The following is an 18,317-nucleotide window of genomic DNA, read 5'->3' as shown; positions in this document are numbered from 1 at the left end:
AAGTGGTGGATGGCATTTTCTAAAACCCAAAATATACTGTATGAGTCAAACTGGGCAGAAACTTAAAGAAAAGCAAAATAAGCATAGCTTTCTCTGAAGGATTCCTACTTAGTCAGTTTTAATTACAGCTGAGGAAGAGGATTACAGGGAGTAATTTTCTTATAACATCACAGGAGAAGGATAAAATCTAAGAGTGAACAGACTTCTTTTGATGTAACTCAAAAAAATATTGTTAAAACCAAACTATTCCTACCTAATGAAACCCTGATCAAGCCTAACATGAACACAATGGTTTCAATAAACTGAACAATTTTAACATTCACTTCAGATTATAATTTTGATTTCTGCTATATATATGCCCATTTGTTCTCTTTAACTGGATGTACCTAACCAATTGACAATGGTTTAATCTAGACTGAAAACAGGGTTTTAAGATATCTACTGAACTACTGTGGATTTCCTCAAGTTGCAGGAATAATAAATATCATCCTTATTGCTATTTAATTGTAGCTCTTCATTCCTTATAAGAAATGCAATGCCTAAGATTTCCAAGACAAGGTCTTACAAGCAGCAATAAAAATAACAATGAATATTGACCAGGGCACTAAAGGCACTTCTCTGCTTTATTTTTCATGGTGCCTTATCCACCCAAGATGGAAGATAAGACTTAATGTGACATCTTAACTAAATATGATGCCCACACACTAATGTATCGATGGTCTAATGTAGATAATAACACTCATGAAGGAAAACACATAAGGGAACACAGATAAAAGGTTTATACTATCTGCATTGCCCTGTATAAACACTGTACACAAAATCTGTGAGACATTGGAGATTAAAAAAAAAAATTGTTCTTAATATGTCCAGCAGAATGATGTTCCAATGGATATCCCTAATGAAAAAACTGAGGCAAGATTGGGACACACATCCATGCAAACATACAGAGCATCAAAGAGCAGGAGGGAAACAGATTCAACAGCTGCTATTAGAAATAAATTTTCTTCTTCATATCAGTGAAATATATCTGTCATGGTTTTTCAGTTCTTCAGAACCACACTGTCCTACCCAATCCAAATGATCATGCACCAGAACCTTGTTACAACATTCTCACCGGAAGAGTCCAAGGACATTGATCCATTTGATGTTTCAAATTATTAGTACAAGATTACTTGTAATATGAAGGAATACTTGGCATTGACCTGGAAATGTATCTGTGCAATGACAATTTTTCAGGCTCTAAATAGATCACCAAGCTCAAAACATGGGGGGGGGGGGGGGGGGGGAAGCACGCCTTTTGCCCTTTGATGCTCCGGTGGCAGGACGCATAGCAAACATTTTAGTTAATTCACATTTTGGTAATCTGTGCCTTGTACATGTTATACTTTTCCAATGCACCACTTATCATTTGCAACTCACACAACATATTGTGGGCTCCCTGGTGGGAAGACTTCCATCCTTACCCTAATCTGAATATGAAGTTCCGTTCTTCCAGGGAGATCTGGCTTCCTCCCACATCCTAGAGGTGTCCTGATAGGTTCATTAGCTTCAGTAAATTAACTCTCTGGTCTGCCATCACAGCAGTATGTTGAGACTTTATAAAGCACTGGGAGGCCTCATTTGGAGTATTGTGAGCAGCTTTGGGCATCTTATCTTAGAAAGAATGTGATGAAACTGAAAAGGGTTCAAAGGATGTTCACAGAAATGATTCCAGGAATTTTTATCCTGGAAGAGCATTTGATGGTTCTGGGCTGTATTCACTAGAATTCAGAAGAATGAGGGGTGACCTCATGGAAACCTATTAAATGGTGAAAGGCCTCGAAAGAGTAAATGTGGAGAGGATATTTCCTATGGTGGGAAAGTCTAAAACCAGAAGACACAGTCTCAGAACAGATGGGGCATCCTTCTGGAAATGGAGATGAGGAGGAATTTCTTTAGCCAGAGAATGGTGAATCTGTGGAATTATTTGCCACAAGCAGCTGTGGAGGCCAAGTCTTTATGTACAGTATATTTAAGGCAGAGATTGATAGATTCTTGCTTGGTCAGGGCATGAAGGAATATAGGACGAAGGCAGGAGCAGACTCAATGGGCCAAATAGCCTCATTCTGCTCGTATATCTTATTGTCTAATATGTCTCCGGAGGAATGTTGTCAACTGGCATATTCCAGTATTGAGGGACACACGCAAAAGCCCGTTGGGGAAAGATCACAGTATAATGCTCTTCTGTTACTGAAAATGAAGGGGCTGAGTTGGGTGAGGAAGTTTCTCAGTAACTTTAGTAGTGTACCACCCCAGTGACACATGAGTGGCAAAGGTTCTAATGGTTTTAAATAATGCAATTTAACACTAAACATATTGTAAATGAATATAAGAATGAAAAGGTGTTGCACAGTTTATTTTTGGCAATTACTTTTTATTATAAACAATGCTTATTTTAGATTAACAAACCCTGAAGGTAAATGACAAAAGAGTCAAAGGGAAAGGAGTTGACAAGCATGTGGAAGACTGTAAGCTGCAGACCCACAGAGGAATGTGACTTTTGGAATTGCCCTCTTGACAGCCAGCATAGGCCCAATGAGGCATGTGGTCTCCCTTTGTCTTGAGGTAAGTATTAATAGAAGGTGGAGGATTTAAAAATTAAGTCTAATATGACCACTGGATCATTTAACATTAATTTTGGGTTACCCAGTGAGAAATATCCTATACCAGTTTGCAAATTATACTAATGGACCAGTAGTTTCGAAGCTTGGGCTAAAATTCAAATCTCTCCATGGAAGTTCGAGATCTGGAATTTAATTTTACTTTAGGGATATAATGAAATAAAATCCTGGATTCAATTGTGCTTGTGTATATAAAAATGAATATGAAGATGTTAGTAAAAAAACACAAAATGCTGGCAGAACTCAGCAGGCCAGACAGCATCTATGGGAGGAGGTAGTGACGTTTCGGGCAGAATGTTATTAAACATTCAATTGTTTCCCGAAGATGGGTTTTAAAATGAAACCTGCTTTGCTCTCCCACGTTTTGCCCATCATGGACAATATTCAATACAGTACCCTGTAATGCTCATATCGTTTGAATAGTTCAGAGGCAAAAAATATCAACAGAGGGACACATTCATCTCAGCTCTGCATATGCAGGGCCCTTGGCATTATCAAGTATCACAACCTTCCATCCAGCATCCTCTTTGACATTCTACCATCAGACAGTAGATTTCGATGCATGAAAACAAGAATGGTCGGGATGGGAAACAGCTTCTTCCCTCGGGCGGTGAGGCTTCTGAACTCCCTGCCACATCACACTCGAAGTGTCACCTGATAATTTTTACTGTACCTTACAATATTTCATTTATGTGCTTTACCTTGTTTATTTATGTATGATTCATTTGTAGATTTAATTCTTACTTTGAGTTATTACGTGTTATATGTGTGCTGTATGTACTACCGTGCTTTACAGCCTGGTCCGGAGAAACGTCGTCTCATTTGGCGAAATACATGTATATAGTTAAATTATGATAAATTCGACTCGAGAGATGTTTACGTCCATTTATCAACATGCACACAACTGCATTTGCAAACAAAACTGCGCAGTTAGTTTAAAAAATGCAGAGGTTACCGGAACTTCAATTCCTCAAGTAATCTAGGATAGTAAACACAGTGAAAAAGAAACTATTGCTGGATGGTTCACGCGGGGAATCAACAAATTTCTCTAGATTTTTTTTAGCATAACTATACACGTTACGTCAAAAACGCTGGATCACAACAAGTTTATGTTGTACGACCGCCTGATTGCAATATTTTTACTGTAGTTTTGAATGAAAATATACTTGAGTATTGCGGGTTGTTCTCCTTCCACGCTTGGATACAGGAGACTAGAATTCGGAGCCACTACCACCAGCTATTTTCCCCTGCGCAAATCATGCACGAAAACTATTAACCTAAGTTAGGTAATTATTTCCCAGTGAAATCGCGCCTATTGTATACAATTCACTAGCGTAGCTAGTATTTCCACCAACATCCTTCACACATCCGATATGTCAGTTACACTCCCTTGCTGACAGAAAGTTGAGTCTTTAGATACAACATGCGGCCTTGTAAATCAATCAAAAAAATTAAAAAGTACAGCGCGATGAGATGGCTAATGATACGTCAATTGATCAGTGGGTGCACTGTCATTGCAGCATTTTTCGTTTTAATTTGCAGATAATGCACATCAGGTCTACAAGCTATAAACGCTGACAAGCAGTGTAGAGAAGGCATCAAGACTGGGGATGTGCTCACTATCCACTTCACTCCGCACCTTCCCTCAACTCCATGATAGCCTCAGACAACTGTCCTGCCAAAACCATTGAGAAGAGTTCCCTCAAGGGTTCCCTGTGGTCGGCATGACAAAATAGCGGCTGCTTATAGCTCGCTACAAAGCTCCCTTTGGGAATTGCGCAATCCCGTTTCGGCTCATGGTTTTATGTGCAAATCAACATTGCGCAGTTATTAATGTATTTTATGCAAGTTTCCAACTTATAGATGATTCATTTAGGCATTGTTCCTCTATGCAGAACATGTCTCAGCCATTAAAAATCTGTTGAAGTTTCTCTCAGCATTTTGCTGAACTCTTCCACCCGCACACCCGGGACTAGCTGTTGCCGGATTGTCAGGGACGCTGAACGGCGACTTTCATTTGCCGATTTGTGTCCCTTACCTAGTCTTAACCTCCCATCTTTATTTTCCCAGTCCTGATGAAGGGTCTCGGTCCGAAACGTTGCCTGTTTCTGGCTTGTTGCGTTCCTCGATATTATGTGTGTGTTGCTCCCAGCGTCTGTTTGGGCGGGCGGTTTCCGCTTTGAAAGACCCTGACATTTCCCAAGTTAATGATTGGATCTCCCCCCATGGATTGGGATATGGAGGATTGGACGGGTTTCTGAGGTCAGATTTAGCGGAGAAAACACTTTTGAGCTGCCTTGGGGATATTAATGCATTTTAAAAATGAACAGTCCGAGTTTTTTTGTTGTTTTTCTTGCAGGTGATAGGGATGGAAGCCTTGGTGATCTCCTGTTAGTTTGGTACGGTGCATCTACGAAGCTCTTCCCACTCCATGAAGGACCTAACGACAAATGCCTCCAAGGAGTTTCCTGTCAATGGCAAGGAGGGCATTAAATGTTGTCAGCGGCGTGCACGGAGGTCTCCTCGCTTCCCCATATGCCAGTGATCGACAGTCAGAAAGGCACTCGCCGAAGACGCGGCACGCTGAACCCAGCTGCATTGTCGCAAGATGGGCAACGCTCTCTGTAAGCAGCTCGTGACTTGTAGCCGCATCCAATGAGTGAGCTACCCAACACAAACTAGGAAACTGTGCCAGCTCCATCTTTATAACATTGCTTACGTTACAATAGTAACTATAGTTCAAAAGCAGTTCATTTAGAGTTCTGCGGTTAATTAAATACAATTCAAACCCATGGCTTTCTCTTCTAATGGGGTCAAGATTGTAAAAACAACAGAAAACCAGAAGACTGGCAAAGCAGACTGAAGAATGGCAATAAAGCAGTTACATGATCTCCGAGAGGAGTATTCTTACATCATAGAAAAACATCAAAGGACTGATTAACCAAGGCTCTGCCATAAGCCCGTTTGGGGAGAGGGAATAGCAATGCGCAGCTGGCTTATTTAAATTAACTATTGAATTATGACCTTTATTAAGCATCATGTCTTGGGAAAGGCTCTGAACAGAATGCAGACTCTGCCTACTAAGATTCCTGGATTCTGGACTACAATTCTCTCCTGAGAGAAAGGATTTATATGGATGTAAGACTATAATGACATATCGAACTTCCAATTGTACTTTCCTGATTTCTTTTGCTTAGTTTGAATTGATATATTTAGCTTTGAAATCAGCAAATATAAACTTGTAAAAAGAGGGACATCTTCTGCTGAGTTTTCCAATATCTGACGGAACAGCAAAGTGGAGCTGATTGGAGAAGTACCTCATGGTTGCTGAACCAAAGGAATTCCAGGATAGCATAATTAGGGGAAACAAATGTTCTTTGCAGTCTAAAACTCATTCTTAACTATCAACTGAAGAAGTTTTGGAAAGGTTTGTCAAGCTTAAATGGAGTGCTATGTTGCGTGAACATGAGGTACTTGGAATGAAAGGCAGCACAATGGATAAACTCAATGGTTTGAATAGCAAATGGAGAGGCAAAAATCAAAGTCAAAATACATTTATTTTCAAGATATTATTTTTATTACAGATTGAGGCCATGATAACAGGACTTAGAGGGAAGAGTAAAGATTGCCAACACATTTGTTTTTGGCAGGAGAGCATGTACTTGGGATGACCTAAAGAAAAACTAATCAAACTTTGTTCAGTTTATGTATTTTAAGGCCAGATTACCATTCAACTAATAGAACAGCTTGGGTCTTCTTAGTAAGTTAAAAGTTTGTTCAATATTTGATCTTGATATTTACTTGTTTCAGGAAATAACATTTAAGGGACTACTTGCTATAAAATGCATCATTCAGACAGGCCTCTGTTGGATTAAACATAAAAAAGAGGTTTGCTTTGAAAGTCAAATCTCAAAAAAAATGTTGTTTTCAACACCAAAGATCAGATAAATCTTTTCTTAGAAGGTTTGACTGACAGAGAGGTTACAAGAGTTCACAGAAAGTTACTTCTACTGGGAGCATAAATTAAGGATGATGATATCTTGGGAAGTAGTAAAAATATTCTTGAGGGAGACAAAATAACTAAACCCACTTAGCTGTCTCAGTGAATGTTATATCAATTCTTAGGATCTCCAAGTAAAAGTACAAGCATGTTAATAATGAAGCAAACCACTTGGGATTTAACATCTTCAAAAGGCCAGTGATTCAAAGCCACTATCATATCCGCTATACACAAAGTACAATCCAAACCAATACTCCTGATTTTCTTTCTGTTTTGGACATTTGACTTGGTGTTGAGTTAATAAACAGTCAGTGACCACTTCATTAGATACACCTGTACACCTGCTTATTAATGCAAATATCAGCCAGTCATGTGGCAGCAACTCAATGCATAAAAGCATACAGGCATGGTCAAGAGGTTCAGTTGTTGTTCAGACCAAATATCAGAATGGGAAGAAATGTGATCTAAGTGACTTTGACCATGAAATGATTGTTGGTGCCAGATGGGGTGGTGTGAGTACCTCAGAACTGCTGATCTCCTGGTATGTTCATTGCACAGCAGTCTCTAGAATTTACAGAGAATGTTGTGAAAAACTGAACAACATCTAGTGAGCAGCAGTCCTGTGGGTGAAAATGCCTTGTTAATGAGAGAGGTCAGAGAAGAATAGCTAGACTGGTTCAAGATGACAGTAACTCAAATAACCATGCATTACAACTGTGTTTTGCCGAAGAGTATCTTTGAATGTACAACATGTCAAACCTTGTAGTGGACAGTCTATAGAAGCGGGGGACCACATACACACACTCAGTGATGATAGTATTAGGTACAGGAGTGTAAAGAGCAGCCTCTGATAATTTTTTCAGTTAATAATTTCTGATTACCCTCTATTGTCTTATTTTTTGTCACCAAAATACTGCTAATTGTACAATTAATCAAGAAACATGAGAACATAGTTTAGTTCCTTCTTTATTTTTATAGAGACTTTAAATCATATACCCAGTAATGAGTAAGTATTCTCCACAGAAATTATGGGATAAATATTGTCCAGATGATTTGAAGGTCGAAGTCTTTGACTGATTTAGTAATACTTAATTTCAACACTGTTAGCAAATAAGCAATTATTGATTTCATTAGGGGGCAGATTTAAAATGCTGAGATTAGGAATTCAATCTACCTTGTTATATCAATCTGACTGTTCTTACAATGAAAGTTTTATTCATAATGTAACTGTGCCAACAAAAATAAAGAAATTAATGAAGGTTCAATTGTTGATCACTATCTAATGATTGTACTGTAAATCCTGCATGTGCATTTTAGGTAAGGACGTTTCTCGGGATGAAGTGACTACTGCATTCTCCGATCAGACAAAAAATGGCAAACTAACAGAAACTGGAAGCAGCCACAGAACTGTCAACATTATTAAAAGTTTCATAATTCTAAAATGGATTGCCCTTCTGCCTTTATTTGTCCATGATTAACATTGACGTTAATTAAAAAATATAATCCCAGCATTCATATTAAGCCAGCAAAGTCAATAAGCATCTAAAGTCCTTGGTCTGAAGTTAGTTAAAATGTGACTTGCTCTGAAACCATAAAATGCTGTTGTCCCTCTATCCACATTCCAGAATGACAGAATAATTATGACCATTAGAATAGCTTATTTTATTATTTTGCTACTATTGTTTTGCAAATATTTTTATAGAAAGAAGTAATCTTATAAGAATACTGAAAACATAACTGAATTGCATTGCATTGAATTATATTATTTTGTCAGACAATTGGTATTCACCACACACTTATTCTTTCAGATCCAATTGAAATAGGCTGCTATTCGAAGCTATCAAATCCATGCCATTTTACTGTAGACCAATCCAGTTAGTCCCATTTATCCATTTTCCCCATTGCCCTGCAAATTATTTTCCCTCAAATATCTATCCAATTCTCTCTGTGAATTACAAATTGATTCTGTTTCCACCATATTATTAGTAATGAACTGAAAATTATAATCACTTGCTTAATAAAATAGGTTTCCTTAAATCTACCACAGCCACTCTTCCACATTCTCCCCGAGCGTCCAATCTAAGCTCATCATGTATACCTATCAATTCTCCAGTCAGCCCTTCAAACTGGAGTTGAATGGCACAGAAGCATATTTAAATTAGAAAGGAAATTCAAACCTGTAACTGTGATTTTGACTGCCCATAGCTTCCAGTAGTTGTCTTGGAACCAAATACCTCAGCTGATGCTGCACATAATGAAATCCTGTAGTTAGTAGCATTTATGTTGCTTGCAGACTGTAATCTTCATTTCTCTAAATCAGCCTTTCTCAACTTTTTTTGCCCAGGAGGAACCCTTGAAATAATTTTCAGGTCTCAGGGAACCCCTGCATAAAAATTATTATATCTCCAGCTCACAGTTTGTTAGTGTGATTAGTAAGTTGTAGATACAATAATCCAGAAATAATTGTCAATGCTCTTTTGAGTAGATAATGAATTTTTAGCTTACCTTTCTTGAAATTAATCTCTTTCTTTCCCTTTTATAAATTTTAAAAACTCATAAGGCAAACATAATACATTTCTGTTAAATTACTGGCTTAAGCCAAAATGGGATTTAATTTTTCTAAAGGTAGGCACAGTAGATTTATTTTAAATAAAGGTTGCAAATTGATTTTAATTAATGCTATTTACATCATGAAGATGTATTGACAACGGTGTATAGTAAAGTTACTAAACACCATAAGCCAAAGGAATATGAACAAAAATATAGCCTAAGACACAATTTTATACAAGACTCTGGAAAAACATTTTCTTACTAAGTGACATGATCAGACTCAAATATAAGCCTAGCACATGAAACTTAAGCTTATTTTTTGCTGCACAAATACTCAATCCCAGGTCAAACTTGAGATATGCACACATGGATTTTATCTTCAACTGAAATGAGATGATTTCTCTTCTTGCTCCTTATGTTTGTTAAACAAGAAAAATCTTGCTTACATTTGTAAGAAGTTGAAAACTGCAGCAAAATGTTCATTGCTTTCCTATGAATGGCAGGATACTCTTCTTTCACAGAAATCCAAAACTTGTTAAGGGGCAGATCAGTAAATCACATCTTGAGTGCATGATCAGACTGCAGCTCATAAAGTTTTTCCATTTCTCTCAAAGTCATTTCTCAGGCTGAGCAGAAGATTCAGAGAAATGGTCCCTCACCCAGTCATACACTTGTGTTGAATGGGAAGAAAAATATTGTTCAATTTTGTTCTGTGGTTCTTCCAGGTGGTTTTCAAGTAAGATTTGAAACTGAGCAGCTGAGTCACATAAAAATTCCTTCTTTAGAATGAAAATTTCCCTCCAATTTTTTACTGCATCAGCAGAGTTTATTCACTCCTATAAATCATTCAGCGGTGTATAAGAGGAAGTTGGAGAAGGTAATTCAGGATGGAGAGACTGTCATCACAGCCCAAGTTGGGCCAGTCTATTGAATGCTCGCAAAACGCACTTCATGCTAATCATCCTATCATCCTCCACTTTGTGCAATACAGCTCTCACCAATTATCAATGGCCTCCCTTATCTCATGTCAAAAACTGAGAATGGACTCAACCAAATAAATATGGTCCTACTGCACACTGCCATACCGGGCTGAAAGACCTCTAACGAGTTTGCTGATGGGTCTGCTCAGTCACTGCCCACCACTGCGAGCACTAGCATTGCATGCTGTGCGAAGTTCAAAAAATAATGTTTATTTTTTTTAAATGATGATCTCTCGTGGAACCCCGGCTGAGAAACCCTGCTCTAAATATTCTTTCTATGTCGAAATAAATATACACAATATGGGAGAAAAGAGGAATACTGATGTGATCGGTTAGAGGTTGACTCAGCTTGGGCCACTGTGTTGAACTGTGTACAACACTCAATCTGACTATTTGCCGTCTGCGTTCTATAAACAGCATATACTGAGATTTGATTTCTGATGGAGTATATTTTAAATATATGTTTATAATGTATTTATGCCATGTACAACTAAACAAAATGTATGTTTGTTTTACCTCATCCACTCTGGTGATAACTGCCCATTTAGAAGAGTAAAATACATTATCATTCTGACCAACAGACTGAAATAATAGCTTCACTCTCACACTAGGTTCACAAAATGCTTAATAATCATCAATTCCAGGTGTATTTATGAAAACTAATATATTTTCATGGAGGTTGAACAAATAAAAGTCTTCAAAAATCAGTTATTCTGTGGGCATCAATTGAGATCAAGTTTGTCAGTTCCTGTAGGAAGATTTCTTGGAGACATCTTTGTGCACTGCTCTACACAAATCTTTACCATTTATCTAGCGCGTCCATCCTTGAGTATAGTATCTTCCCAGAACAAACGGAAAGCAAACACATCCTGCTTGATTTAATGAGAAAGAGAAACTAATGAACAGAGGTTTTCATAGACTGTGCTGGGAAAGTCAGCACATTTGAGCTCTGCTGCTTCATAGCAACATCATGAAGATTACAGAATTACAGAATTAGCTGTTTTCACAAAACAAGTTGTTAACTGATAAGTATCAGTTGTCGTTGAGTTTGCCAGGACACAGTGATACATATATTTATATATATATATATACTGGCAGCTGATAGTCAGTTTGTCCTCAATTTACGGTTGTCCTGTGGAAGACTGCAATGTATTTAGCTGCAAGTAGTTGCTGGTTCTCTGCAGTAGCCAGTGGCCACAGTAAATATATTACAAACTTCTTCCTTGGGGCTACATAGATATCCATTAATTTGCAGCACTGGGCTTGTGCATTCAATAAACAGCAGGGGATTCAAGAGCAGTCACAATATTTCCTCCCTGTCAGCAAATTGAGAAGATCACCAATCATAGACTAGCAATGCGGTATGGATAAGACATTGGGAAAATCTGCTGGATTTTAAGGATAATCACAGTCAAAAAAATGAAACACTAGCAATTTTATATTTGCTTTTATTGATTTCTTCAGGTCTTGGCATTTTCTGGTGTTTACATCTAATACTACAAAACTTTCAAACCTGCAACCATACCCCTACTTCCAGTTCTCAGTACAATATCCTGCTTGAGTCCAGATCTGTGCATGGAGTGGATCACACAGATAATCGGCCTAAGTAAACTACAAAAACTCGGGCAGCTTTCTCTTCAAATCCTACCACCAACCCACCAAAATAAAATGAAACTATCTCATCATCTCAGTTCCCACATGGCTATGTCCAGTTCCTGGAAATGAATATCTAAAGAGAAACAGAAAGAATAGCAAATACTACAGAACCATATTCCAGCAGTGGAAAAGAGAGAGGGAAGAAAACAAAAAGAATACTTCTAAACTCTTTAAGTAATTTTTTTAAATGAAAGATCCAAACAGGCTTCATATTCATGATCTTTTTTTTTTACAGCTGCGCAGACCAACCATTGCTCTAAGCAGGAAATTTTTACATGGCCTGAAAACTGTGCAGCACTTTAAATGTTTTTTTTATAATATGCTTATTACTGCATTGGCATTCAGCGGGCTGGTGGGTTATTAACAATAAGCTACCAATTTCCATTCTGTATTTATTATTACAATTTGTAACTTTAAACACTGGTAATCTAAATATGTTGAAGCTCTAAAATATTTCAAAGTAAAAGTTGGCTTATGTTTATTATTTAGAAAATTTATGGATTGTATTCATTAACATAATTAATTACAGGGTATTTTACAATTATATTAGCATAGATTTCAAAATTATATTAACATTACATAAAATAAAAATCCAGCTGCGAGACAACAAAGACTATGTGCGCGGGAACATTTCAGTTACTGCGCACCCATGCAGCTTAGAGGAAACAGTGATCATAATCCTCAGCTAAAGTTCCTTGGAGAACAATAGTATTAACAATTTACTGCAAATGAAGAAAAAGATATTAAATAGTAATATTTTTTCATGCTACTTAAATTACTTATTATACCATACAAGTTTAAATGTGGTGCATCTGGAGAGTATGTTTTACATATTGTCACCTAAAAATGGAAGTTTCATGCTGGCTCACATAAACTACTACTGTTTTAACACAATAATTATTTTTCATCAGCACATTTGAATTACTAGTTCAACTTTTGATCCAATATTTCTTTCAACACAAATATTCCCAACTAAAATCTTAACATCACCCACTTGCTTCCCAACTTCTGCAATCTATTGCTGAAGCTCTCATCAATGTCAATGTTATCAGCAAGTTATCTAAACCATTTAGGCATCTGTTCCATTGTTCCATCTATTTCTCATACAAATTTGGCAGATTGCACTGTACCATGCTGTAAATCCCATTTAGGTGTTAATGGTTTTAGCAGGAATAGGAAGGAACTAAAAGTAGCAAGTACATACTGTATGAGGAAAGTATTAGACTTAAGGAGAAACAATTGATCATAAAACCAAAGAAATATCTAGGAAGTATGCAAAAAGTTAATAAAAAGGTGTTTCACTGTAAAACTGGCAGAAGACCCTGAAACAGGATATTGGAAAATAATTCATAAGAACTTCAGAAATGGGAGCAGGAGTAGGCCATCTGGCCTCTTGAGCCTAATCTGCTATTCAATATAATCATGGCTGATCTGGCCATGGGCTCATCTCCACCTACCTCCACCACCTACATACCCTTAATTCCACTATGCACAAATCTATCCGACCTTGTCTTAAATATATTTACTGAGGTAGTCTCCACTGCTTCATTGAGCAAAGAATTCCACAGACTCACCACTCTCTGGGAAAAGCAGTTCCTCCTTATCTCCATCCTAAACCTACTCCTCCGAATCTTGAGGCAATGTCCTCTAGTTCTAGTCTCACTTACCAGTGGAAGCAACTTCCCTGCCTCTATCTTATCTATCCCTTTCATATTTTTTTATGTTTCTATAAGATCTCTCATTCTTCTGAATTCCAGCAAGTACAGTCCCAGGCAACTCAATCTTTATTCATAGTCTAACCCTTCCTCTCTAGAACCAACTTGGTGAACCTCCTCTGCACCACCTCCAGAACCAGTATACCCTTCCTCAGGTAAGGAGACCAGAACTACATGCAGTACTCCAGGTGTGGCCTCACCAGTACATTATACAGTTGCAGCATAAGCTCCCTGTTCTTAAATTCAGCCTCATAAGCAATGAAGGCCAATATTTCATTTGCTTTCTTGATAGCCTGCTGCTCCTGCAAACCAACCCTTTGTGATTTACAACATCAAACTCTGTCCTGGGCCATCTAGAGCAGGTAGTATCTAAATACAAGCAACAAGATTTTTCTGTTCAAGTTCAGATTTATAGTTATCTGACTGTACATAATAAAAGCAAATGAAACAATGTTCCCCGGAAACATGGTGCACCCACACAACAGCACATAAACCAAATTTTTATACAATAAATAAATTAATAAAATATAACTCAAACTGCAAGCAGTAATTTGCAGCACAGGTAAACAGTAAACATTAATCTTGGAGGTTGTGAGACAATGTATTGAATCATTTGGTTGTTTGAATACATTGCAATTAATATACAAGTATGGTTATTTGGCAAAGCCATTCTCTGGCATATTTTATTGTGTGCTGAATTTAATTGGCAACAGAGGGAAATCTACAAATGGTGGTATTCTTGAGAGCCTGCTGCCATTGTTCTTCTTTGTGCTAAAGTTTCAGGTTTATGAGATGCAACCAGAGTAGTTAAGATGAGTATAAACATCAACATCTTCAATACTAAGGCATGAAAGAACAACATCACAGATTTTATGGTAACACCACACTGAAACTGTTATAATTGCCTTTACCATGACGTTCTGCATTGATGTGTTACAAGTTCTTGCAGCTGTTGGCATTGCAAACTCTAAAACCAGCACTTAGATTGGCACGCTACGATGTCAGCAACACACTTCGAACTCCAGATGAATGGCTGCTGCAATGCTACTAGGAGGTGGGAAAATCATCCCATAGGGTCTGAACATGCTGGGCAGGCTGAAGAACTGAATCTGCAGGAGAAAGGTTCTTTGCCCAAGGAGACCATGGAGCCCTTTCAGCACTACAGCCAAACACTTCTGCTAGGGAATTGACATGGAGGGGTCTATAAAGAAAAGTCTGCAATCTCTGAATGCCTGCACTTTGAGGAAACTGCAAAATACAGGCAATTGCCTATGGTCACTCAGTATTCTCCAGAGATCCACAGAGAAAGTCGATGAAATTTCCTCCCCTTGAGTAAGGGGTTTAATTAGCTTATGGGAGACTGAGATCTGGTTGAGATCAGCTTCAGCAGCCCATAGTGATCCTCAGATCACTAGTTAGTGGTCTTGATCCCCACAGGTAAACAGCAAATGACAACTTTGGCCCCTTATATAACAGACTTGTGGGAGAAATGAATTTACTCCTGATGAAGGGCTTCGGCCCGAAACGTCATCACTACCTCCTCCCATAGATGCTATCTGGCCTGCTGAGTTCTGCCAGCATTTTGTGTTTTTATTTATTTCCAGCATCTGCAGATTCACTCGTGTTACTAAAAGCTGGTTGCTTTTTGGGCAAATAAGGTAATTGTTACACAATTTTTTGAATTGTTGGGAATATTTTACATTGCAAAAATGTGCCAGAACCACTGAAATGGTTATTTCCTGTATATCCTGGTACTAAGAAAAGCAGAAATTGTTCTGAAGAAGGTTCTTGGCCCGCAATGTGTTTATTCATTCCCATAGATGCTGTTTGACTTGCTAAGTTACTCCAGCATTTTGTGTGTGCTGTTCTGGATTTCCAGCATCTGCAGAATCTCTTGTGTTAATGTTTCATATTTCGTTTGGAAATTGGATGAACAGAATTCTAGACCTTTTTCTTTAACTCTGTCCCCCTTCCTTCATCATGTCACTGTTAAATGCACTTCAATCAGTAATATTCTTGGCTCAGGATTTCCCTCCATATGCTTGTCCATTCATGTTCCTCGCAACCTTAAAGAAAGTACCAAAGCCCAGCTTTTTGACGTTTTCATTGCTCCTTTTTGATACCTGCTTTATAATTTCGTCATCCACTTTTCTCCCTACGCTTGTGACACACCTGAGAATTTTCTACGAAAATGCAGCATAAAGGTTGGGGGGGGGGGGGAGTTGATAGGAATGTGGGGAGAATAAAAAGGGATTAGTGTTGGATTACCGTAATGCAAGATGCAAAAAAGCTCGTTTCCATGTTCTATAACTGAGTATTTCCCCTGTTCTCAAAACAAGTTAACTCAAATTCCGAAACACATCCACATATATTGAATGCTAACTACAGAATGCAACTGCAAGAACAAAATCACTATTAAATTTGATTAGTATGTTAGTATGTAGTTAGTGGGTTCCAGCAATAAATATATTATTGCATAAAGCCATCCAGAGTACAATTACGTTTGCACCATAAGGATGTGACCAAGAGGAACATATAATAATAATAATAACGCGTTCTAAACGAGAATGCTGAGAGAGAAAAACACACCAATACAGAATGCAGTCAAAATTTGGAATGACAGAAAAGACTGTGTTTCAAGTAAAATTAAGAAATGGCTAAACAACAGCTACTAATGCTCAATAAATTCTCAATAACTGTGCACATCAGAGTGAGTGAAATCTCTCCTGCGTTTTCACTTAGTTACACAGCAATAGTTTGTTTCCCCGTTCATTTGAGGTGCGACAATCTCGAAATAGAAAGACCTCGGTGCCACCTCTCTGATTGGCCAAAAGGAGGTGCACTACTCCAGCATCGAACTGGTCCCACCAATTATTCTTCCCCGAGGATTATATTCTTGTATGTTCTATCTCACACTCAAACAAAAGTTAATAAAATTCAATCACTGAACATCAGAAAATTCAGGTAACTGAGATCTTCACTCGGTTCTTGAAAATTTATTTCCGCTACTGATAATTACACCTCCTAGACAACTTAACATTTTCAACATTAGTCTCATTATTTGATTATGAAATGAAGAATTACTTGGAAGTTTCATCATTTTAAAAACGGTTAGATTACAGATTTTTACTCTGCTAATCAGTTAGACATCTGTACCGTAGTTACAGTAATGAGTTTAGAGATGTATAAAATATATTTTGCGCAATTTCACGCATTGAATAGAAAATTTCTCGTGCCTTGTTCGACATGGTACTAACATATGGTTTGATTCTACCGCATGCATGCAGAGCTACGCCACTTCTGAAGTTATCAACAATGCCTTACATATTCTGAAGAAAATAAAAGATTTTCTTCTCTCTGCTGTGAAAGTAAAATAATGGACAGTGTATGCGTCAGGATAATGGCACTTTAATAACATAACATCTGTTTTCATTTATTTTAGGCTGGTAAATAAAAAGGTGTGGCATATTGAAGTCTGGTAAATTTAAAAACAAACTCCTACAGGTTAACCATTAATACATCTATACTGTTGCAGTATTGCTGCAAATTAAACAACATACGATTCCAGTGACAGTATATTTCATTCTGAGGATAGTATTATTTACGGTATTTTTCATTTAATTTTTATCAATATAAAAACCCAGCAACTCATGAATGCCACGGGCACAAATAAATTGCGACGAATTCAATTCTTGCCAGTGAGAAACAGAAACAGGAGTGCAGCGTCAGGCTGAGGTGTAGAATCGCTGCACAATGCAGTGCTTTGCTTGGCACAGAGCGTTCGCAGTGTACGGACACACACAGTTTTTCTGCACCCACTCCCAACTATATCCTCTGGGAACTATTAAAACACACAGTTGTACAACAGGGAATACACCAGACTGGTCAACCACGAGCAACTTGAAACATTCGCCCAGCACCACATTGACAGCACAGATGTTCGTCATTACGTATAAGAGAAAAATAAAGCGGAACAAGAATGTAAACAATCATGTCACCCCCCCCCCCCCCACCACGCCACAGGATGTCTGTCACAGGTTGCTGTTGCACCCCTACCTGAGGATGGCCGTGTCTCCCTGTCGCACCACGACGTTGTCCTCAGCTGGCCAGGGGAAATCCACGCTTTGAGCTGCTGCCGGGAGGCAAGTGGTCAACAAACAGCACAGACTCAGCAGCAGAGCCGCTAGCCACTGGCCGGCAGAGCACGGGGAAGCATCCTGCAGGCTGTCCATTGCTTCTCTTCTCCAACCTCCCTTTTCTCACAGAAAATCTCTCAGAGCCCTTTACTGTTTTTATTTTCTGTCTTCCCCCCCTCCTGTCTCCTCCTCTTTCTGCCAAGGGAAGGGAGTTTTGCGCTGGCGCTGCCTGACTCTAAAGTACGAGCTCTTTATTCTCCGGCGGCTTCCACATCATCTACGGACGAACTGCTGTAAAATGCGTGTGTGTGTATATGTGGGAGAGAGAGAGAGCGAGAGAAAGGGAGGGGGAGAGAGGGGGGAGGGAGGGAGGGAAAGAGAGAGGGAGGGAGGGAGAGAGGGAGGGAGGGAGACAGCAGCCAGCCCCAGGCTCTGATCCAGTTGCCATGGCCGTTGCCCAGGCAACATGTCCGACTGACTGGGAGCATCGAGCATTAAAGGTATTACTGAATTTCACCCATCAGCATTGGCATGACAACTAATAAACACTGAAATAATAGTTAAATAAATAAATGCACTAATTGATGCACAGAACAGCTTAATACCAAAGTCACAATAAA

The 18,317-nt window shown here is 38.4% G+C and overlaps 1 protein-coding gene across 1 annotated transcript in view; it reads right to left on the bottom strand.

The window, feature by feature from the left end:
- Positions 1 to 18,038, bottom strand: part of negr1 (neuronal growth regulator 1) — a 434,855-nt gene extending 416,817 nt beyond the window's left edge. Inside the window, exon 1 of the mRNA XM_073063112.1 lies at positions 17,618 to 18,038. Within this exon, the coding sequence (XP_072919213.1) occupies positions 17,618 to 17,793 (176 nt within the window). The 5' untranslated portion in view covers positions 17,794 to 18,038. The remainder of the gene's footprint in view (positions 1 to 17,617) is intronic.
- Positions 18,039 to 18,317: the final 279 nt, after the last annotated feature.

Source organism: Hemitrygon akajei, chromosome 12, assembly GCF_048418815.1.
Source record: "Hemitrygon akajei chromosome 12, sHemAka1.3, whole genome shotgun sequence".
In the NCBI taxonomy this organism is placed as follows: Eukaryota; Metazoa; Chordata; class Chondrichthyes; order Myliobatiformes; family Dasyatidae; genus Hemitrygon; species Hemitrygon akajei.
Note: the sequence above shows the minus strand (reverse complement) of the source record. Positions and strands in the feature narration are given on the sequence as shown.